Source organism: Marmota flaviventris, chromosome 2, assembly GCF_047511675.1.
Source record: "Marmota flaviventris isolate mMarFla1 chromosome 2, mMarFla1.hap1, whole genome shotgun sequence".
NCBI classification, from domain to species: Eukaryota; Metazoa; Chordata; class Mammalia; order Rodentia; family Sciuridae; genus Marmota; species Marmota flaviventris.
Genome location: NC_092499.1, coordinates 181,930,060 through 181,954,625, shown reverse-complemented (window position 1 = coordinate 181,954,625; position 24,566 = coordinate 181,930,060). Strand labels below are relative to the sequence as shown.

At 47.7% G+C, this 24,566-nt stretch overlaps 1 protein-coding gene across 4 annotated transcripts in view; it reads right to left on the bottom strand.

Moving 5' to 3' along the window:
* Dlgap4 (DLG associated protein 4) overlaps nucleotides 1–24,566 on the bottom strand; it is a 77,174-nt gene that overhangs the window by 32,635 nt on the left and 19,973 nt on the right. The window contains exon 1 of one of the 4 annotated variants that reach the window (XM_027945159.2): nucleotides 23,315–24,284. The exons of the other annotated variants lie outside the window; for them this stretch is intronic. Within the exon in view, the coding sequence (XP_027800960.1) occupies nucleotides 23,315–23,345 (31 nt within the window). The 5' untranslated portion in view covers nucleotides 23,346–24,284. Of the gene's footprint in view, nucleotides 1–23,314; nucleotides 24,285–24,566 lie in introns of those variants that run through there. 4 annotated transcript variants of the gene reach the window in all.

Genomic DNA, 24,566 nt, shown 5'->3' with positions numbered 1-24,566 from the left:
GCAACAGGGAGTTGGAAATTATTTGAAAAATTACCATTCTTGAAAGAAAGTAAGCGGGCTTTCAGCAACACTTTGCAAGCAAGAGGCATCATGTGCACAGATTGTAAAGAACCATCAGTGAGCCAGTCCTGGGCTGGGGCTGACTTTATCCAGACAGCTCCGGAAGGGGAGGTAATGATCACTGATGTTTTATAGGTGAGAGAACAGGCATTTCACTTTTAGCTGTGCTTTGTGAGGCCAGGCTGCCAGGTCCTAAAGGCAACAATGGCCATAATGGGTCATGTACCTGGGGCAGGGCCAGCAACCCTTTTGGGCCTTGGTGTTCTCAGCTATAAGCTAAATGGGTTGACCTTGAATGGGGCTCACAAATTCAAATGTCTACAGGTCATCAAACCCCTTTGGCCCATATCTGCCATGTGGAGACTGGGCATAGCACTGTAAGAGATGCCAAATGTGCAAAAGAAGCTAGAAATCTGGATTTAAAAAAATACATAAAACCTCTGAACTCTCTAATGAAGTCAGTTCACAGTTTCAAGAAATACTGTGCAGGTATGTCTTTCCAGCTAACAGACGGTGGCACATAGCCTGTGACCACTGGAGCAGTTGCCTTCAGACCTCTCATCTCCTTTGGAGTTTCAGTCCCCTTCTCCTGCTCCCAAGGAAGCCCGGCCATAAGAGCCTCCCCTTTCAAAGAAAAGGTAGGATCCTCAGGGAATCTTATAATGGGGGCAGCCAGAAGCACTTCTGGTAATGGCTTAGTTCCCACTAGGCGAAGCAGGGAAAGCCCCCCTGGCAGGCCAACTCTGGTTTCAGGCTCTTGACATCAGGGTACCACAGTGACAGGACAGCTCCCTTCAGAGTGCAGATGGCTATCCCCATTCATGGCCTGGAACAACTGCCTGAGAGGGACTTGCTTGGTTCCCAGGGCAGTGCCCCTACCCCACTACCCGCTGCCAGCTGCTCCTTGGGAGAGGTATTCACATCCCAGTTGGGGTCAAGGGTGTGAGGGGCTTTCCTGACATTCTCATGCCGGAGGAAGTGGGGGAGAGGGTAAAAAGTGTCCTCTAGACAGACTCACAGTTCAGGGCCACTGCTCAGGGGATCAGGGGTTGTTGGCTGAGAGACTCCAGAAGCTCCAGGGCCTCTCTTGTTGCCTGGGACTGGATGTGAACTGGCCTGGCACAAAATTCTTCAGCTACATCAGTCTCTAACTATTCAGCATGTCTAGTGTTCCCACTACACACAGGAAAAAAACCTTGAGGCTTAGAAAAGTGAATCACCCAGGGTCGCACAGTCCATACTCGGAATCACCAGGCTCGGAGCCCAGGCTTTTGGAACAGAGCCAGTACTTCTATCAACTGCTTAGCCACACTTCCGGGCAGGGGGTTAGGTGCTAGTTGCCAGGGCCTGTCTGAGATCTTGGTCAGGCCAGGTCCCCCATAAGGGCACAAATGGGCCCTTATTCCTTGGGTCCTTAAGCAGGGTTTCACTATTTCCTTGTGGTTGGATGGTGAAAGCCTTTGGCTTTGCTGGCCATGGGGAGAGGGGCCTGCTGCCCCCAGGACATGGCTAAAAAAGCAACTTCCTGCCTGTGACACTGCTGCCTACTGCCCTATTTGTCCAGGAACACCAGGAGCCCTGACATGGGCTTCTCAGCCAATGAAGATTTCTTCAGTTTGGTGGAGTCTCACCATAGCCTGCAAAGTAAGGCCTACAGAGGTGGAGTCACGTGTCCCAGGCCACACAGTTGGTAGGGTGCTAGACTGGAAAGAGGACAAGAAACCTCTGAATTCCAGGGCTGGGGGTGGAGGACTCAGAACTAATAGAGTAATTACAGAGATTTCCAAATCAGGTTCTAGGGATTCCCCAAAGGAGCCTCAGGAAGGCTCTGCAGACTCCCATCTACTCCAGGTACCGTGAAGTAGCTTCATTTTCCTTTTTTCCACCATAAAAAAAAAAAAAAAAAAACAGAAAACCCTCATATGGTTATTTTTTTAGGTTTTTTTTTTTGTAGTTGTAGATGGATGGCATGCCTTTAATTAATTAATTAATTAATTAAGATGTTTGTTTTTTAGTTGTAGTTGGACACAATAGCTTTATTTTATTTTTATGTGGTGCTGAGTATCGAACCCAGTGCCTCACATGAGCTAGGCAAGCACTCTGCAATTGAGCTACAGCCCCAGCCCCCTCATATGGTATTCTGAGGCCCACTAGACTAATTCAATCTCTCATAGTACACATGGGGAAATTCGGGAGAGGCAAACACACTCAGGATCAGGTGGAAGTGTTGGGACCCTAGCCTGGGCTCTGAGTGTGAGGTGTTCCTTGTTCCCTCCAAACTGAGAACACCAGCTCAGGCATTGGGGGAGGGGCAGCCACTTGTGGCTGAGCCCTGCCTCCTCCAGTCACTGACTGGGGACACCCAAATAGCAAGTCGTTTTCCAAAAACCATTTCTATCACTACTTCTACCATATCCAGTAAGCAACTCAAAGGACAACACTCACCCCTCACCCATCCAGTGCTGGAACCTGCCAGATATCAGCTTAGTTATCCTCAGAGACCTATTTGCAGTGTCTGTTCTACCCTCTGGGACACCTTCTTATCACTACCCCTGGTGATGCCAGCTCCTAAGCTGCGGGCTTTGTCTTGTATATCAAAGCTATAACTACGTGTGGGGCCACTGGTGAGTAGAAGATGTCCACAGTTATGAGCTGCCTCGGCTCCAGCCCAGTGCAAAAGCTGGACATGTACAGCACATCTGGCCTGCTGAGGGAGTGACGGGAAGAGATTGCAAGATTTGGCTTTTGCTGCTGTTGTTATTATTCTGGGACTGGGGATTGAACCCAAGGGTATTCAACCACTGAGCCACATCCCCAGGCCCCTCCCCCCTTTTTTTATGAGGCAGGGTCTCACTACATTGCAGGCCTTCACTAAGTTCCTGAGGCTGGCCTCAAATTTGTTATCAGCCTCTTGAGTGGTGGGATTACAGGCATGTGCCACTGTGCCTGGCAAGATTTGGCTGTTTAAATACTATTGGGCTTTTCAAATATTGGTTTTAAAAGGTCAGCCTTGTTGCTACCTTTCCAAAGCCCTGAGGTCCCTGGAGCCCAGGCTGGTAAGTGCTACTTGGAAAGAGCCTCAAAAAAATACCCACACTTCTGGAGAGCTGACGTCAAACCCTGGTGATAGGGTCACAAAAGTTGGGCTTTTCAAAAGCTGCTGGAGACCTTGTGTCCAGTGTGCAAAGCCAGACACCGCCAGACCGTATGCACCTCGATTGCTAGCCTCTTTCATCATTCTGAATGACCAAGTGCATCCCAGAATAGAGAGAAGGTGTTAATAGGCTCATTCACTGTGCCTGGAGTGACAGGTGGTATATCAGGTGACAGAAGCAAGAGCCAAGAACCCTGGGTAGCCAGAGAGATGGACTGAAAAGAACAGCACAGGACTGAATGGGGAAAACCATGAGTTCAGTTCAGGTCAGCACAAGCAATGCTGCTCGCTCTGTGTCATTCAGGCCCAGACCTAGAGACACAGGAGGGGAGAGGCCACCTCCTCAGATCTTACATTAACATCCTGGGTTTGGGGCTGGGGTTGTAGCTTAGTGGTATAGTACCTGCCTAGCACATGGAGGCACTGCGTTCAATGCTCAGCACCACATAAAAATAAAGAAATAAAATAAAGGTATTGTGTCCATCTACAATTTTAAAAAGTTATGATATATAAAAAAGATCCCAGGTTTAGGAGTAAAGCCACTAAAAAAAGAAAAGCAGTATGTGGAAAAGTGCCTTAGTGACTTTGCTATCACAGACACATCTGAGGCTACCCTGACAGAGGAAGGCACAGGACCAGAAAGGGGCTGTCTCCACTGAATTCTGGACAATACTGTAGTGCTGCTGGCAATTCTAGGACAAGGGATGTGGTCAAACTGGAGCCTGAAGAGAAGAGGGTAACTTGCACAGGGAGGAGTCTCCAATCCATTCCACCATTCCACTATAGCAAGAGCTTATTTGCACAGGGGACATCATGCACTGTACCCTGGGCTGGCACCAGGGACTAGGATATGTAGTTCTTGTCCTGAAGAAAATCATAGTAAAGTGCAGAGACGACAATGACATTTCTACTCCTGACTGGGCACCATGGCAGCCATATGAAGCAGCCTGAGAAAGCCTGGAACTGATTCAACAAGTGACATCTGTGACATACTTATCACAAAGGGGGCATGTGACAAGTCATGCCTGGTATAAATGGGAGGGGTTGCTTGCAGAGACTGGGCTGGATAGCCTGGAGGAGGGCCAGTTGGGAAAGGCATGATTACTGTCCTCAAATACCTAGAAGAGCATCACATGCATGTGGCCCCGGGGGAAGGGCTGTTAAGGGGAAGCAGACGACTGCTCCTATAAAGAGGGGACTTTGAAGAGGTGGAGCTGGCCAAAGACGGAAGAGGGGCCTAGAAGATGGCCAGCATGGCAGGACACAAGCACAGTGGATGCTGGAAGGGGACTCAAGCCTCCACAGGTGTGACCCTCAGGATTCTTCCCAGGCCTGAGATGCTTTCTTTGCCCTCTTATTTCATATCCAGTTCTGGATGTGATATTGGACATCATCTTTGTGTATGTGACATTCATAGTTCAAACTTTTTTTTTTGCCTCCAGAGAACTGCTGCCAATAAGCAGAAAAGGAAAATGTTTATGCAGCCTAGTCACAAGGGAAATGACATGAGGACATTAGGACCTCAGACGGCAAAATCAAGGCTTCAACACCTTTGGGGAATCCACAGCACAAGAGCCCCTATTTAAGTTCAACCCCAGAATGAGATCAGCTGACACTTGTTCACTCCTCCCTGCCCCCAGGAAATACTTGGTTATGTGCTACTGACTGAAGATTTGGAGTCCCTGTTTCCCATGTTCACTCAGCATCTGACTTGGGCTCCCTGGGCCTCAATTCCTCCATCTATAAAATGAAAGTGATACTGGCTTACCGTGAGAACTATCTAAAGCTCCTGTGAGAGTTCCTGAACAGTCAGGTGGGAAAGGGCCTGGTGGGTGAGGAACCGACACTAGGATAGCTTCAGGGGCCCCATAGCTGCTGGGGATTTGGCAGGTCAGAAACCAGGAATTCTTGGCCTGAGCAGAGGTGAGGGGTCATAGTCTCTCCAATGGGCTGTGCTGAGGAAGGTTCAGCATCCTGCCTGAGTACACAGCTATCCACCCCACCCCACCACACCATGCTTGTAACACTTTGGTGTAGGGACCACAGGCCTCCTGGCCTTGCCAACCATCTCTCCAGCTTCTTGTCAACACCCTCTTCATGCCAACACACTGTATTCTCAGCTTCCAGGTATTGGCACAGGCTGTGAACAGCCTTCTTCCTCACTAATTCTGCTTCTTTCTCTAGGTCTGTGCCAGCATCACTCCTCCAAAAAGCCTTCCTACAGTCTCCCCAGGACCCTCTGTGGCTCCTCACTGGGCCAGCACCCGTGTTTAGGTGTCCCACAGCTCCCTGTCCATCACTGTGTGTTTATACCTGTTTATGTTCCTGCATCTGCCTTTAGACCCTGAGCTTCCAGAAGTCAGGGACCATGTGGTTCACATCTCCAACTCCATCCCTGGACCAGAAGAGGCACCAGGTAAATGCTTGCTGACACTTGTGAGGTAGGACTCCATCTCTAACTTGGCTTTGGAAGACTCTGAGGACTCAGCAAGTAGAGCCTGTGAGAGGGGGCTTGGTGTACAGAAGACAGAGGAGAATGATCGAGCCGTGACTGTGCTACTCCATCATGCCCCCATATCCCTCACTGCTCAATTCTCCTCCCAAACACTTCTGAAAGCACAACACGATGCATTAAGGAACATTTTTTTGAAAGATCATTAATCACCGCTCCTGTCCATAATACCCTGCCCCGACATGGCACAGTGTTAGCCACACCCTAAGAACTATCTAAATATTATTGACTAACAAGCCTAGTTACCAGGTATTTGCCATCTGTTCAAGAACTGACTATTGCAGAAGTCCAGTCACTATCTGAAGTCCTTATACTGCATCTTATATTTGATCCACACAAAAAGATAGTTTCACCATCTACCCTGGTGTTGCTAAGGAAACAGCCTCAGAGAGGTTGAGGGCTCTGCTCAGCATCACACAGCAAAGTCATACTCTATCTGTTAAGTGAATGCAAACCTTACAGGTTTCAACCTCCAGGACCCAATCTTCATGGTATTCAGTTTCACAAGCAGCAAAAATACCAGCTCGTGTCAGTAAGACTGACACACACAATCCTACAGAGCTTAGAAGTCTTAAAACGTTAAGTTTGCCCTTCCTATAAGCAGGTGGGATGTGGCAACATTACACTTTCACAAAGACCCTAAGCTCAAGCCAGCATCTCGAGGAGCACCTGAAGAAAGTGGATTTTACCTTAACAACTTCTATCCCTCTAAGGAGATCGTCTGCCCTGATGTTTTTACCAACACACTTTCCCAAGCTTCAGGCTGTCCTGTCAGACCCTTTTCTACTCTCACAAAGAGACCTGTGACATCACTTGCCCCTTAAACAGTATGTTACCCTCTCAGGATTGCCACCCATTGGTAAAAGTGAGGAGCTGAATTAGGTTGGGGGTGGCACCAGGGGATGGCATTCAGGTTCCACCTGGCACATTACTTCTGGTTTCCTGCCTGTGTTGAGAAGACTCCTGAAAGTGTGACCAGGCTACGTGGGAGTGCTGTGAGTGACTGGTGCTGCTACCATAGGTCCAATATTAAGAATAATTGCCAAGTGTAATGTACTTGCTATCACTAGGCAAGATAACCGCCACATAAACACTTTAAGATGCTGTTCTGAACAATCAGTGAGGTGAATAGAGAGCCTACTAATTTCAAACAAATTTTTACCACATGCACGCCAGACAGAGCACTAATCTCTAGGATGTATTAAAAAAACTAAAAAATCTTTTTTTTTTAAGTATTTATTTTTTAGTTTTTTAGGTGGACACAATATCTTTATTTTACATTTATGTGGTGCTGAGGATTGAACCCAGTGCCTCATGTGCATGCTAAACGAGCACTCTACCACTGAGCCACAATCACAGCCCCTAAAAAATCTTAACACCAAAAAAAAACAAATAACCCAATCAATAAATGGGCCAAAGAACTGAACAAACACTTCTCAGAAGAAGATATACAATCAATCAACAAATATATGAAAAAATATTCAACATCTCTAGCAATTACAGAAATACAAATCAAAACTATTCCAAGATTTCATCTCACTCCAGTCAGAATGACAGCTATGAAGAATACAAACAACAGTAAGTGTTGGTGAGGATGTGGGGAAAAAGGTATACTCATACACTGCTGGGGGAACTGCAAATTGGTGCAGCTAATATGGAAAGTAGTATGGAGAATCCTTGGGAAACTGGGAATGGAGCCACCATTTGACCCAGCTATCCCACTCCTCGGTCTATACCCAAAAGACTTAAAAACAGCATAATACAGGGACACAGCCACATCAATGTTTATTATCGCACAATTCACAATAGCTAAATTGTGGAACCAACCCAGATGCCCTTCAGTAGATGAATGGATAAAGAAAATGTGGTATATTACACAATGGAATATTACTCAGCATTAAAAGAGAATAAAATCATGGCACATTTGCAGGTAAATGGATGGAGCTGGAGAATATAATGCTAAGTGAAATTAGCCAATCCCAAAAAACCAAATGCCAAATGATTTCTCTGATTTAAGGATGCTGATTCATAATATGCTGTGTGGGCGGGGAGAATGGGAGGATTAAATGAACTCTAGATAGGACAAAGGGGAAAGGGGGAGGGAGTGAAATGGAGGGGGTATAAGGGTAAGAAAGACGGTAGAATGTGATGGTCATCATTACCCTAAGTACATGTATGAAGACACGAAGGATGTGACTCTACTTGGTGTACAACCAGAGATATGAAAAATTGTGTATGTAATATGAATAATGCATCTGTTGTCAGAATTTTGCAATTTTAAAAAAATTTTAAAAAGATGCTGTTCCTTTGATGCAGAATCATCATCCCTACCAAAACCTTTACTTCTGCCCCCATCTGCCTTGCAGGTTCAACAATGCAGGAGCTTCTCAGGCAATGTTTTAAATACAATAATGATGGGAAAGCAACCACTAAAAAGTCCACTGTTCTTTGAAAGACTGACCAACAAGGAATACTAAACCTACTGAGTAAGAGTAGCTGGGTTTCAACCCAGTGTTGGCAGTTAAGTGCTACATGATCTTGGACAAGTCACCTTACTTCTCAGTCTCTATGATTCCTAGTTTCATTGCATTTTACCACACTGGACACTAAATGAGGATTCTCAAGGCTGCAAAGGGAAGTTTATTACTGTCTCACTGATTCTGGGCAGTGTTGTCCCATTTCCCAGCAGAGGAAGCTGAGGCTAAAAGTAGAGGGACTTGCTCTAAATCCTAAAGCAAATAAGTGGCAATTGGAGGTATTATGCCTGGGTTCTACGATTAGATCCATGGTCTTCCCTAACCCATCTCCTGCCTCCATGGTGAAATTAGCCAATCCCAAAAAATTGGTGGCGGGGGTGGAAGGGTGGGGTTGGGGTGGTGGGTGTTTGCGGACAGGCTCCTCACAGCACCAAGGGCTTTGGGAGCAAGGCTGCCTCTGGAGGAAGCCCTCCCAAGAGATCATCAGTCCTTTAGCAGTTCTGCTGGAACACAGCCACACACAAGCTCAGCTTTGCAGTGTGCATTAACTTGGAGAATCATCTTCCTAAGAGTTAATTACTCAGAGATACCCCCAACAGCTTTTCAAATATATATCCTTAAAAAGGGCTAATGAGGGGCTGGTGTTGTGGCTCAACGGTAGAGCACTCGCCTCGCACATGCGAGACCCTGGGTTCAATCCTCAGCACCACATACAAAAATGAATAAATAAATGAAAAAAAAAAAAAAAGGGCTAGTGAATGAGGCACCTGGAGTAATCAAATTCACAGAGACAGAAAGCAGAATGGTGCTTGCTGGGGTGTGGTGTGGGGAATGGAGAGAGTGTTTAATGTGTACAGTTTCACTTTGGGGTGGTGACAGCTGTATCACAGGAGAAAATACTTAATGCCACTGAACTGTACACTTAAAAATGGTTGAAATGGTAAATCTTGTTATGTATATTTTGCCATACTATTTAAAAATCAGACTAATGAGCAGTTCACTAATGAGCAGCTCCCCCAGCACCCTGCATTGGCTGCAGGCAGACAGATACCTCCTGACTACCACACCCTTGTGCGGGGCAACAGTCACATCAAGAAGCGTGGGAAGCTCATTTTACAATGAACCCCAACAGTTATCAAATTACTTTGGTTTTTCTCACTGCAAATCCCTAAGTCACAAAATAAAATATTTAAAACCACTTTAAGAATTATTATTTTTTTTTCAGTATCGACGATTAAACCCAGTGGCACTCTACTACTAAGCTCTATTTATTTATTTATTTTTGAGACATGGTCCCACTAAGTTGCTTAGGTTCTTACTAAGTTGCTGAGGCTGGCTTTGAACTTGCCATCCTCCTGCCTCAACCTCCTGAGTTGTTGGGATTACAGGTGTGTGCCACCATACCTGGCAGAATTTTTTTTATTTCTAATTTGAGTTAAATGTACTTGTGAGCAGGGGCTGATTTATAATCTGCCTACATTCTCTTTCATGAAATTTAGGAAATAAAAATAAAAATAATTCAAATAAAAAATAGAGATTGGAGCCAGGCATGGTGGCACAAGCCTGTAAACCCAGTGGCTCAGGAGGCTGAGGCAGGAGGATTGCAAGTTCAAGGCCAGCCACAGCTACTTAGCAAGACCCTGTCTCAAAATAAAAAATAGAAAAAAAGGACTGGGGATGTTGCTCTGTGGTAAAGCGCACCTGGGTTCAATTCCCAGTTACCTCCCTTAAAAAAAAAAAAAGATTGGAGGTGGAGGTGTTTAAGGGTAGTAATATATGTTAGTATCCTGGAACCTTGGAAAGGAGCAGGATAGGAGACTGGGTAAAAATAAAAACCAAAAATCTTTAAAAACGAAAAGTAAAAAAATGTATCATAAATTTATGATTTTATACAATACAGGGGGAAAAAGGTTATTTTAATCCCATTGCCCTAACACAGTGACTCTTTTTATTTTATTTTATTTTATTTATTTTTTAGGTGTAGATGGACATAACACAATGCCTTTATTTTCATGTGGTGCTGAGGATCAAACCTGGTCCCGCCCGTGCTAGGCGAGCGCTCTACCGCTGAGCCACAATCCCAGCCCACACAGTGACTCTTAAACTGACTTTTAAACTAAAGCCAAGATTGCCATTTTTGTATGGCAATCTTGCTAAAATTAAATAGAAACTTCTGCTATGACCTTCTTAAACAGCGATTAAGGGAGAACAGAACAGTGAATCAGGACTTCAAATCTTGACTAAGCTGGGTATCTCTGGGCAAGTCACTTTACTTCTGTTCCATTACCTATGAATTAATAACTACGATCTGCCTTCTTCAGCAACAAGAGAAACCACCGTACTCCGTGCCCTGGGGCTCCCCCAGAGTGGACAAAGCTGTTCTCCTCAGACCTAACTGGGCTTACCAACCCATCCAGATGTGACAGCACCTCTTGGGTTCTAGCAATACACCAGCCACTCCCACCTCAGGGTCCACACCTGCTGTTTCCAGTCCTCTCTGAACTGCCTCCTTCTACTCTCTAGTCACTATTCCCAGATGCCCTCCCAATCTCTTTGACTAGGTCCTTCTCTGCTTTTATTTATTTCCTTCAGGGGTCTTACTGCCATTAGATGATATTTTGCTTTTTGTTAACTCCTTGGACAGGGACTCCAAGCTGGATGGAAATCAATCTTATTCTCTACTCTCCCTGGCTCCCAGAACAGCACCTGGTATTCTAGGTATACAAATGGCTGATTGTTTGAAAGAGAAGTGGAGGTGGGGTGGGGCAGGAGAGAAGATGATTCTAAGGAACCTCCATCCTCTCTCCTTGACTGTTCCCAAGGATTGTTCCCAAGCACTGTCATGCAAACTCCTTTTGAGGAAGTGCTGGGACAGCAGGAGTGGTGGTAGCCCTGCCTCTACTGGGTGCTGTCAGGCAAGCTCTGCTCCCCCAGTCACCCTGCATTGGCAGCAGGAAGACAGATACCTCCTGACTACCACGCCCTTGTGCAGGGCAACAGCCACATCAAGAAGTGTGGGAAGCTTGGAAAGGCAAGAAAGTTCCAGGAGAGTCTGGAACTATTCACAGCACACTCAATCACAAGCTTCTGTCCTCTCCCAGCAGGAAACTGCCCACACGAGTGATGACCCTCCAGAGACAAACCCCAGCTCTCGGTGCCCAGCAGACTCTGGCCTTGGACGATCCTCTCCAGCTGATCTTGCTTATCTTGACTCCTGGACAGCCTGCCCCTTGTCTCCCCTTAAGAATTCTGTCTACTTGAGCCTGCTCAGCTTGGATATCCTGAAGGATATCTCATCCCTAAAGTCTGCCTTGACTCCCTCCATATTCCCATCACAGTCCTATCCTCTAAACAGCCCATCTAGTCCACCTACATCTTTCCAGGCACGGGATGCAGGCAGGCTTTAGCTACTTTTAAGTCTTCTCTCCCCACGGATGTCAGTAATAGCAGCAGCTGACCCTTAATGCCTCCTCCCTACCAGGTACACCTTTCTTCCTGCTAAGACTATAGTCAGGATATCACCACTTCTGTTTGCAAGTGAGGAAACTGAGAGGTTAGCACCTAGTCCAGTCTCACAGCTCTAGTGGCAGCCTGGAGTCTGAACCCCAGCATTCTGACCCTGAACTATGCTCTAACTACAGGTCTGTATGACTTCTGGGGTGTGGGCTTCTCACTGTGCCTAGCTCAGCCACACCCATGTAGGCTTAATAAATGCTATTCTTTTGCATTCCAAGGAAGCAACATGGCCAGTGTGAATTATCAATACAAGCCATTCAATAAAAGGCTTCCAAATCACCTACTATGAGCTTAGTGGGTGCTCTCAGGGAGTAAACACCAGCTCTGTGCTTATTAGTATTAGGGACCTTGTAATTGTGCAAAGAAGAGAAAAATAAAAATCTTATTTGTTAAAGCAACCAAATAGATACCATATCTGTTCAGGGAAGTCTTGAGAATTTCCTTAGACAAAGCACAAAGAATAGGATCTTAAGCCCCCTGCTAGTTAGATAACAGCTAATCTTTGAAATACACAGGCTGACCAAATGTGAGTTTCAATACACCAGCTTCCTGGAACCAACTGAGGAGCAGAGCTGAAAGAAATCCCTGGCCAAGAAATGACTGGGGACTCTAAGGGATGGGGCACAGGAGATCCTACCTGAGGCCACCACCAATTCCAAAACAGAGAAAGGTGAGAAGCCACCCCCATCCCTGTCCTCTCTAAGTCCCGGAGACTGAAACCAGGACCAGGGTAGAAAGGTTTTCGGGACAGCTAGGTCCTGAGAAGAAACACTGGCCACAACACAGTTGAGGTCTTCACAGTAGAGAGGTGCACTCACTCTTACCTTCAGGGACAGTGAATTGTTCTGTGGAAGCTGGGATTCTTTCCCTGGCCAACACAGGCCAGGCTTGGCTCAGTCCTCACAGCCAAATGGGAGTTTAAAAGGCAGCAGCTCTCCACCTGGGGGGCCCATGGGTGGGACCACACCCGGGTGAGGCTGACTTCACTGAGGAACTGGCCCACTCCCAGACTGCCCGGCCAGGACGCCACCGCCTGTCTGTAGCCTGGCGCCTCTCCCTGAGGCGCCCCACCCACCCCGCCAAGCTTCCCGAACCAGGGCAGGAGTGGGTAGGGATGAGGTCTGCTCCACTCCTAGTGAGGCCTGCTTGGCCTTGGTTCCCTAACCCTTCCCCAGCCTGGACTGGGTCTGAAGCTGCTGCTTCCTGCTTTGCTGTTTTCTTTCACTTTGGTTTTTGACTCCAAAGTGAAACTAAAGGCTGAGACAACGTGGGAAAGATGGTGAGCACTAAGGACTGGGAGAGTTAAACACCTGGCTTCTAATCCCAAAAAGAGGGCAGGCCTCAGTTTTCACACTGACAAAATGGGAGGGCGGAACAAAGCTAGGGACTTTAAACATCAGACTTTCCCTTCCTCAGCCCTAACACCACTGGGGGATAAACAGGAGCTTCAGAGATGAGCCATGGGTGGCCCAAAGCACCCTGTTAGCCTGTGAGAGGAGGCAAACTCTGGCAGCAGTGTAGACATCCTATTGGTCTCCTGGATTACCTCTCCCCTATCTGCCATATGAGCTCCTTCATCCTGTGCTGACACTCAAAGGTTCGGGCAAACTGGGGTGGAGCAAATTCAGAAGGCAGAACAAATTCAGGGGACCATGTGTTGGCACAGTGAGAGGGGACACCTGCTATGGGCTGCCCTTGAATTCCCAGCCTCAGGGCTGATCAGGCCATCTGCAGCCCACTTGGGACCGGTCCAAACTTCAAACTGACCCTAGAGTATCTACATGGTACACCTAGCTAGGACCACTGCACGGGAATCTGTTTTAGGATATTCCCCACTGGCTGCTTTATCAAATATTTATAAGAGCCCAGAGACAAGAAAAAGGCAAGTAGGAGCCTCCCAAACATTCAGCTGAGGGAAACTGAGACTCAGAGGAAGGCAGGGGCAATGGCCAAGCCAGCATGGGGATTTGGGAGCTTGGTAAATATTTAAATGTCTCACCTGCCTAGCTGTTGCCAAGCAAGTACAACGCACACATGAGAGGCTCATGAAAGACTACAAGTGGGAGGGAGGAGGGTCTGTCCCTGGAGCCTCCTGACCTGTGCCCCAACCTAAATTTCAAACTTTAAAAATAAACTACCTGATGAAAAAAATTAGTGTCTTTCCCACCTAGATGCCTGTATAGTCACTATCAACAGATTTGATATTTCCAAATATCAAATCAGGTCCCAAGGTACCCATAACAGAGTCCCCTCACTCCCTATCTTGGTTCTACTCCTGCTTCTGCTCCAATCTATTTCTGTCTTTTGTTGCTTACTTCCTTCCCCGGGCACCTTACTAAGGAGAGTAATCTCCTTGGATATGGGCTGCTGAGCGACACTGGCAAACTCCTTTCTTTCTCCAGCCTTGCTCCCCCTGTAAAACTGTGGGCTGGATTAGGATAGTGGTTTCTTTCCTTTTCTTTTTTTTTTTAAAGAGAGAGTGAGAGAGAGAGGGAGGGAGGGAGAGAGAGAGAGAATTTTAATATTTATTTTTTAGTTATCGGCGGACACAACATCTTTGTTTGTATGTGGTGCTGAGGATTGAATCCGGGCCGCACGCATGCCAGGTGAGCGTGCTACTGCTTGAGCCACATCCCCAGCCCAAGGATAGTGGTTTCTTAACCAAGGAAAAATGAATTTGAATCTGGTGGTGGAGTGCTTTTAAATATATATACATTTTCAATGTGGTACATATACACAATGCAATACTACTCAGCTTTACAGAATGAAATTATGGCATTTGTAGGTAAGTGAATGGAGCTGGAGAATATCATGCTAAGTGAAATAAGCCAACCCCCCCCCCCCAAAAAAAAAAACCCCAAAGGCCGAATGTTTTCTCTTATGATAAGTGGATGCTGATGCATAATGGGCGGGGGTGGGGAAGAATGAAGGAACTTTGGATTGTGAAGCGGGGAGTGAGGGGAGGCGAAGGGGGTATGGGGATGGGAAGGACAATGGAATGAGATGGACATTATTACCATATATACGAGTATAATTACACTACCGGGTGACTCTGTACCATGTACAGCCAGAGGAATAAGAAGTTGTGCTCCATTTATGTATAATATGTCAAAATGCATTCTATTATCATGTATAACTAATTAAAACAAATTTAAAAAATAAAAATTAAAAATATGTATATGCATTTTCAGAATGGAAAAGGCAGCAATTCGAAAATTTTGGACAAAATTTTAAATGCACAGACTCTCAGAAATAGCAATCTCACTTGCAGGAATGGCTTTTGCAGCTACACATGCATATAGATATGTAGGGAAGGTGCTCACTGCAATACTGTTTATAGCAGCAAGGCTGGGGACAACCTAAAGGTCCCAGAGTAAACGAACCAACAAGTAGGCAGTAGTCTACTATCAACGAAAGGCACATGCTTATGAAAAAAGGTCACGGACCTGGGTGTGCCCACAGAGGAATAAGCTGCAATGGAGACACATGTTGGTGGAAAAGGCAAGATACAGAGCAGCAGGTAGAGGAGATGCTGCCAGTTGGGTAATAAAAAGGGATTCTACTGACATAGCTGCCCATGTATGCAAAAAATTTTTGGAAAAAAATATCAAATCTGGTGACAGTGACTATACAGGCATCTGGGTGGGAAGGACACTAATTTTTTTCATCAGGTAGTTTATTTTTAAAGTTTGAAATTTATGTTGGGGAACAGGTCAGTGGTAGAGGACTTACCCAGCCTGTGCAAGGTCCTGGAATTCAATCCCCAGCACCAAAAACAAATAGTTTGAATTTTCAAAACATACATATATATATATATATATTTGCAATAAAAATCTGACTTCTACATACAAAAAACAACTCTAGCAAAATGTACCCAGAAATACCTCCCTCTAGATCTCTGGCATCAGATTCCTAGTGAGCAGGACTCAGGCACCCAGATTTTTTTTTTTAAATTGTTGATAGATGTTTATTTTATTTACTTATATGTGATGCTGAGACTCAAACCCAGTGCCTCACACATGCCAGGCAAGTGTGCTACTGCTGAGCCCCAGCCCCAAGGCATTTAGATTTTTAAGTGTCCTCTGAGAGTATACTGGGCAGCCCAAACACTGCAGGGCTTGAGCAGGGGTGTCAAGGAAAATTCTAAAGACAAACATGGCCTTGAGGACAGAAGGATTTAAAGGTGGCTTTTTTTTTTTTTTTTTTTTTAGAGAGAGAGGGGGGGAGGGAGGAGGGAGGAGGGAGAGAGGGAGAGAGGGAGAGAGAGAATTTTTTAAATATTTATTTTTTTTAGTTTTCGGCGGACACAGCATCTTTGTTTGTATGTGGTGCTGAGTATCGAACCTGGGCCGCACGCATGCCAGGCGAGCGCGCTACTGCTTGAGCCACATTCCCAGTCCTTGAAGGTGGCTTTGAATGCTGAACATGTACAGTTGACATGAAAGGGGTCCTACCAGGAGGGACTGGGAAAATGAAGTCAGGCTGGTAGGAAAGGGGAAGGAATGTCTCTACTACAGGATCCTGGTTGGTCCCTTTCCTCCTAGGTTTGCTTCCATTCCTGAGAAGGGAGGGAGCTGAGCCAGAGTCCTTTCCAGACTCGCTATCTGAGGACCCACCTTTATTTCATCTCATTTAATATTAAAGGAGGCAGGGAAGGTCCCCAGCTCAGCACATGGCCATAGGGCTCCACATCTGTGCAGACCGTAATCAAATATTTCGAGGCTGCAGAAAAGTCAGGCAAGGATCTTAAGCAAAGGAGCCTTTGGGTGATGTCCCACAGGGAAAAGGAGCAGATGGCTTTCTGCTGAGATGCCCTTCATCACCTTCTTGTCAATAATTAAGTCGTTACTAAAAACCTCTTTTGTTACTTTTGAAGTTCAGTTTTTAGAAATGTACTTCAGCTTACTTTGCCATCATACTCCAGGCTGAGGGTTCATAGTCTAAATCCACAAGCCCAAGCCAAAGGAGTGTGCAGGGGAAAGAGCCCAGGGTAGGGGTGAGGAACCCACGGGTGGAACCTGGCCACAGCTCAATGTAGTTGCACTATGAGAGGTCAGATACCTCTCCAAGATTCCAAGATTACTCTGCCTGTTAGTGTATCCCCAGGGCTGGCTCAGGAGCACCATACACAGTAGCACTTGATAAATGTTGAATAAATGAGCAGCTCAGCTAGGGTAAGCCACTTTCTATGAATGAACCTCAGTTTCCTCTTTTAGAAAATGAAGATGACAAGAACAGTAATGACCTCCTAGAGTTATGTAAGGATCTACTGAGATAATGTGGACAAAAGAGCTTTGCAGCTGGATGTGGTGGTGCATGATGTAAACCCAGCTACTCAGGAGGCTGAGGCAGGAGGATTGCAAGCTATAGGCCAGCCTCAGTGAGACCCTGTCTCAAAAAAAAAAAAAAAAAAAAAGGGCTAAGGACTAGGGATGTAGCTCAGTGGACAACACTCGCCAAGTTCAATCCCCAGAACTACCCATCCCCCCCAAAAAATTATTTGTGAAACAAAATGGGCTAAAAAGAATGAGCAAATTTATGAGAAACCATCTTGCAAATGGTAATCAAATGAATTACTACAATTGAGAGAAGTGCAGATCACTCAAGTCTACTGTTCCAATGTCCAAATGATATTTTTTAGGCTGTTTCTGTTCCAAAAGCAAATTATTCCTCTTCAAAACCTTTGTTAAGATTTTGATATGTGGGGCTGGGGCTGTGGCTCCGAGGTAGATCACTTGTTAGCACGTGTGAGGCCCTAGGTTCATCCTCAGCCCCACATAAAAATAAATAAAATAGAGGTATTATATCCAACTACAACTAAAAAAAATAAATATAAAAAAAATAAAAGACCATTATCTACTTAAAAAAAAAGATTTTGGTATGAGACAGGTGGATCGTGAGTTCAAAGCCAGCCTCAAGAAAAGTGAGGTGCTAAGCAACTCAGTGAGATCCTGTCTCTAAATAAAATACAAAATAGGGCTGAAGATGTGGCTCAGTGGTCGACTGCCCCTGGGTTCAATCCCTGGCATCCCCCGAAAAAAGAGATTTTGGTATGAAAACATGGTTACAGTTACAATTGTACTTTGCATACAGCTGGGCTCAAAGAGAACCTGCCAAAGCAGACTGGCATATGGATGCTAGGGGTGTTTCTGAAGACAAGGGAGGAAAGGAATGAGGGGGACCTGGGGGTAGGCCTACTATGTGGTTGCTTTGCCTCATGACCAAGTTCACGCTCAGGGGTGCATATGCTGCACAGAAAGAAGAGAATGGCTAGCTGGGAGATCTTGACCAAACCATCTATTTCCTGGCTGTGCACTGTGACCAACCACTGCTGCTTTCCACAGTAGCTACTTGGTAAGTACCAGTCCTTTCTGTCTTCTGTCAATGCCTAGCTGTAGCCTGAGAAATCAGACCTGGGCTCCATCACCTGGTTCTTCTTTACTAAACACCTTGGGACAAGTCCCTTCCTGCCTCTATGGGTGACTGATTTCCCTGGCTGAGCTAGGGAACACCCTTTCTGTTGGGCACCAGCCAAGAATTCCACCAGGCCCAGTGGTGGACATGTCCACTACTGGACTAGACACACATGCAACACAGCTTTGGAGGCTTCACACACAGCCTGCGGTATAAGCCTGCTGGTATGAGGACCTCCAGCTCCTTTGATTTTTTTTCACCTTGAAGAAATTCTAAGCTGGCACCCAACTCTAATCTTCAGGATCTTCAGAGAGTAGTTTTGTGGGCTTTAAGGGAGGTATTCATGTGCCCCTTATCCAACAGGCGAGAATGCTCAGAATCCCTAGGAACCTAACCCCAGAAGTTTCCTCTATAGGAAGCAGAGCTTAACTGTGGAAAGAACCAGGGTTGAAGACAATCAGCCTTGGGTCAGAGCCACATTTTTCTTATCTGTAAAACAGGGAAGATAAGTCCACCTGCTTCTGGCTTGTTGTACAGATTTCACGAGAATGCCTTTAGAAGCCCTGGCATAGAGCCGGCACAGAGCAGGTGCACAAGAAATGTACTCAGACTACCACTTCCTGCCCCAAACCAGTAACACTCAACGTCTTTCCCTCTGGCCCATCAGGCCCAGGGCTATCAGGGAGCCTCTAGTACTCCATCTGCCTCTTCCCACTCCAGTAGGCCCCACCAGAACCACGTCCTTCTGGATGCTTGCAAAGCCTCCTCCCTGTCGTCATTTTTATTCATTCCAATTCACCTAGCCTGATTCATGTAATCAAAAGTCCTCCAGTTGCTCTACTCCTGTTCTAAAACCTTCCATGGCTCCCCAATGCCTCTGCTCTTCTGGTGATGTTCAAAGTTACCTTCAATCTCCTGGTTCCACCTAGATTTTCTATCCAGCGCTGTGAGGCATCAGCAAAACTAGCACACTCTAGTTCTCCAAATCCAGGCTTACCTTCCAGCCCCTCCTCCCTCTGCCTCCAACAAACCATTCTCCAGAATGCCAGCTCCACCCTCTGCCTCTGCAAATCCAGCCCCCTCAAAGGGCTCTTGTTTCCTCTGGCTCACACTCACTTCTTCCTTCTCAGACAATGTCTTTCCTCAGCAGACGCTTAATTACAGACTGTCACACAGTCTCTCATAATTGTAGGCCTTGTCTCCCGTCAGACTATAGGTTCCCAGGGGCAGAAGCCTTGTCTGTTCTCCTTTCTCTCAGAAGCTGGCCCAGGCTGGAAGGGCAGGCTCCTGGTAAGAGAGTGCATCCCAAGCCCAGTTCTGCTGCAGGCTGGGTTGAGCCTAGCTCCAGCCACTTGGGACCACTTCTCTTGTCCTGTGAGGAAACTTCACTGGCCAAAGCAGACTTGCGAGCTCCAGTTCCCCACCTTATGATCCAAGTTAGCAATGCACAGGAGTCAAGGAGACCTGAGGGAGGCGGAGCAGTGGCTTTAGCCTGGCCCTGGCATGGTCTTGTTCTGTGATCCAAGCCATGTCCCTTAAGGGAGAATCCAATCCCTACCCAGGCCTGCTTTCTTACCATGAAGCAAGAAACAATCATCTTTTAACTCTAGAATTCAAATTTTATTTGTCCTTAAGGCAGCTTTGGTTTCTGGAATGGGTGGGTGAGGAACACAGCTGATTCCAGCTCAGGCTGAGTGAGGAAAGGCAGCCACGACCAGGACTTGATAACGCAGGAAGCCAAGAGGTAATCACACCACACACCTGAGCAGCCTCATTAAATTCCTGTTGATGAATGGCCTTCACTCCTGCTGAAGTGTTCCATTCCATAGTCCTCACTCTGGCCATGTCTGACAGTGTCTGTTGCCAAGGCCAAGCCAGGGAAGGGAGACTTGCTTCTACCCAAAACAAAGATAAGGATAATGATAACTGCCATTTCTTGAGGGGTCTTTATTACATGAATTCCCATCCTCACAGCAACCTGTGAGCTAGGTATTTCCATTCCTCCAATTTGACAGAGAAGAAAACTGAAGTACAGAAACCAATCAAGGTCACTCAGCAGGGACAAGTCAAGCTGTCATAAAAACCCAGGATACCCTCAGTGCCATTTTTCCCAGAGTGCAGCCAATAGGCTTTCAGCCTAGAATACTCTAGAGGGCTGTTATAAAAATTTGACACATGCCCCTAAACCTGCAAAATGAGAATCTCTGGAGATAGAGCTCAAGAACCTTAACTTCATAAAGACAAGGACTCTGAACTTTAAATAAGAGGAAACTGAGGCAGAGAAGTGAAGTAATCTGCTAAGGTGAAACTTTAAGTAAGCCAGGTAAGAGCCTAGGACTGAACTGACAGCTGGATCCCAGTGCCAGGTGAGACTTCCTGACAGTGTGGGACTCCAAGGGAAAAGAGGACAAAGGGGGAGGATACCGCACAAATAAAGCTTGCTTTCCTGCTGCAAAACTTTCACCTTCACTCCTTGGGGAGTGAAGAAATTCATACAGAACCCCACTGTAACCTTTCCCAAGAGCCCACCCAGCAAGACACATTCTGGAACCCATCAGAGCTTCTGGGAGAAAAGCCTGTAGTGTGTGGTGTCTATAACCAATATATCTCTGGCAGTGGCCCTCAGGGTGCATCTGGTTGCTACTCAGGATGAGAAAGCTAGGGGAGGTGGTGACTCAGTCCCCACCCAGCCTCAAGTTAGCCTCCTTTAAATCTGAGATGAGCTCAGAGACCAGGAAAATGTCTGGAACAGATGCCAGAGAAGGAGGCCTGAGGGACAGGCTACCAGGCAGAAGCAGTAAACTTGGAGGAAAGCTGTGGGCTGCAGAGAAAAACAGACAAGCAGTATGGGCTCCAAGCCTATCCTGAGCCTAAGTGGGATCCAGAGTAGGTCCCTATCCCACTCAGAGCCCTCTATTCTCCATCCACTTGTGAAAGAGGGAGAATCCAATGGTTTCTGACTTCCTCCTGGGACTATTGTTGAGGAAAAGTAGTCAGGAAAGAGCCTGGAGGTTACACAATGCTGTACACAGCCAGAGAGATTAGAGGGTTATTCCTATTATTACTAGAAGAGTCAGAAAGTGCTTTCCCTGTTACCTGAGCCCCAACCACCAGGAGGGGAGAGGCTGGGCCTTTGTTTTATTCCCACAAAGAAAAAAGTAACCCAGATATTATTGGGAGGGGAGAGTTCACATTTATCACTTGCCTACTGGGTACCAGGTATTTTATTTATGTGTGTGTATATATATATATATATATATATATATATATATATATATATAAAATCTCATTTGAGTCTCACCACAATCTTGAGTATAAATGATTATCTGGAGTCCAGATGAGGAAACTGAAGCTCAAAGAAAGTAACCTGTCCAAGTTTACAGAGGCAGTGAGTAGTGGAGACCGATTAAAACCAGGTGTCTGTGGCTCTAAACCTCATACTATTTCCTCTCTGGAAAAGCTGTGTAAGAGGCAGAGCATGCCTTGTATAGAGACTCAGCACAACTGCCACCTCCTTCTTGAAGTCCTTCTGATCCCTTTGCCCAGACAGGACCTCTCTCCTCTGAAACCCTACATCATGGCATCAGCATACACGTGGCATCATTCAGCACATTTTCCTTGCTCTGTGATCAAGCATACTTTTAAAATGTAAGATGAGGCACAGTTGCAATCCCACCCAACATCTTCATTTTCAGCAGAAAAAAAACAGAATTCCAGAGTCACATAGCATTTTGTCTTCAGAGTCAGGATCAGAACCTTGGCACTCTGCCTAACAGAATTTTAGGGATTCCATAATTTCAGTCAGTCTTAGGACAAGCATTCCTATTCCCATATTATAGATTAGGAAGTCAACACCCAAAGGAAGGTATTGACTGAAACCTCTGTGGGTCCTTGGCCCTTCTGGCCCTCATAGCCTCATCTCTAAGACTAGGGAGCTACAATAGCTGGTCTGATTCCCTGCTCTAAAGTTCTAGGACATCCTAGGGTCCCTGACAGCAAACTCCAGCCCTCTGTGGAGCCTTTCTTTGCGGGGCCTTTGTTCTCTCACTCTACAGTGGAAGAAGGAAAAGTAGCCATGGCTCCCAACCACAAAGTTTGTTTCCAAGTGCAACTGTCCCATTCTTAAACAATAATGAGATGGCACATGGACAATCCAACTGTCCCAAGCAAAGACATCTATCTGGACACACATCCTCCTATCTTTACAAACCAGTGAAAAGCAACCAGGAATTGAGGCATAAATAAGGGACAGACATTTCTCTGCTCTCAGAGAGCAGATGTATTTCTGAACAACCAGGTGGTAGTGGAGTGGTGAATAAAGAACCCTGGACTGTGGGGTCCTGGGCTAGATCCCTGTCCCAGCTCTGGCAGATATTAGCTATGTACTCTCAGCAAGCTACTCCCCACCTCTGGGGCTCCATTTAAAGATAGGCTGACAGTTCACAAAGCATGTCAGATGTTTCATTTGTTTTTCATGGCAACCCTATGAGGCTAGCACACACAATGATTCCCTTTTTAGAAATGGGGAAACTGAGGCTTGGAGAGGTCAAAGGTCTCACTCAAGGTCACACCTCCTGAAGCTGGCAGACCAAGGCTCCAGAGGTCTTAGACAAACTCAGTACTCAGAGGTTGCCCAATTAAGAACAATTCCTCCCCCTATTCATCTTGAATCAAGTTTCAGCAAGACCAAGTCTCACAGATCCTTGTTCATCTACCCATTCTGGTGGCCTGCAAAGTTCTGGCCACAAACCTGATGCCACAGCCCAGCTGCCTAGGAGGCCGCACCCCCCTGCAAAACTTCATTACTCAAGTTGGCAAGAACGCAGCCCCCACCCCCAGTGGATCTAAATAAACGCCCAAGTGATATCACATCCTGCTGGCTTCAAAATAGCCCAGGCCTGCCCACAAGCGATCAAAAGTGCCAGGCCATGCAGGGCCAAGCCTGGTGCGCCCTCCACACACACTCAAGCAACTAAAGCAGAAGCCTCAGAGCAGGAAGGCCCCCCTCCCTCCTTGCCAGACAGCCTGGCCCCTCCTTCTTTGACCCCTTTGCCGAAGGCCACAGAGCCTTCTTGCCCCAGCGCCAGCCCCTGCCCCAGCGCCAACCCCAAGGAGCCTCAGCCGCGGCCAGCCTGCGGGACGACTCCGACTCTGGCCCGACACGGACTCCCCACCACTCACATTGCTTCAAGAGCTCCAGACACAAAGCCATGAGGGCCGGATGGGGGTCAGAGACCCAGAGACCCGGCAGAAACAGAAGAAGGGAGAGGGAGAGACAGGGAGCAGAGAAAAGGGGAGACAGGGGACCAGAAAGAAAGCAAGAGGGGCCAAGAGCCCCGGGCTCAGAGGGGGGCCTTCAGCGCCAGAGACATAGCGTGGTGTGACCTCCGAGGCAGAAGTGGGGCGCAGGCAGAGCGAAGCAGGGGACCCCGGTCCAGAGAGAGAGGTGGGGTTGCTCAGAAGCCTGAGAGAACAAGGAGAAACAGCAACAGGGAACAAATCCAGGGAGGACAGGCTCTGAAGTCAGCGGGCTGGGAAGATATTGGGGGTCCCAAGGATAGCCCAAGGGATCTAGGAAACCCTACCGGATATGGGGGGCACCCAGAAGAGGGAAAGCCCCGGGGGAAATATGGGCTCAGAGCAGGTAAGACCCCAGGGAATGGGAGTACAGATTGAAGGGAGCACCCCCGGAGGATGTGCGGGAAGCTCAGGGGAAGCCTTGGGGACAGTGGAAGTGTTCTAAAGGAGAGGCCCCGAAAGATCTGGGGGCGCCCAGGAAGGGAGGCTGGGGGATGAGAGGAGCGCTTTGAGGGGGACCCGAGATCGGGGAGCGAGGGAGGGGCCGGGTGGGAGCGCGAGGGCAGAGACAAAGAGACAGCGAGCCAGGGAGAGACAAAGCGGGCACAGCGGGGACACTGGCCGGAGGGTTGGCGGCCGGACAGAAGGACGGAAGCGCGTGGGGGGGCGGCGGACGGACGGGCGGACGGACGGACAGACGGGAGGAGGGCGGGGGCAGGGCAGGGCCGGGCGGGGGCGGCGCCCGTCTCCTCGCGGGGCCGCGGCTGCTCCGGGCGGCGCTGGGCGGGCCCCGGGCGTCCGGGCTGAGGAGGCGGCGGCGACGACGTGGACCGGACAGACGGACGGAGTGACGGACGGACTGGCGGCAGCTACGGCCAGCAGCGGGCACTCACCCTCCTCCCTCACGCGGCCCGGCCCGAGGCTCCGGTTTTGTACGCCCGAGGGGCGGGGCCTCCGGGTTAAAGCCCCGCGCCGGCTCCGCCCCGCCCCGCCCCCCGCGTCAGCCGCGCGCGCGTCGCCCGGGACTCCCGGGCTGGCCGGGGGCGCGCGCCCCCTCTCGGCAGGTGGCCCAGCGCGCGCGCGCGCGGCGGGGCGGTGCGCAGGCGCGCAACTGGGCCCACGCCCAGGCCGGGCG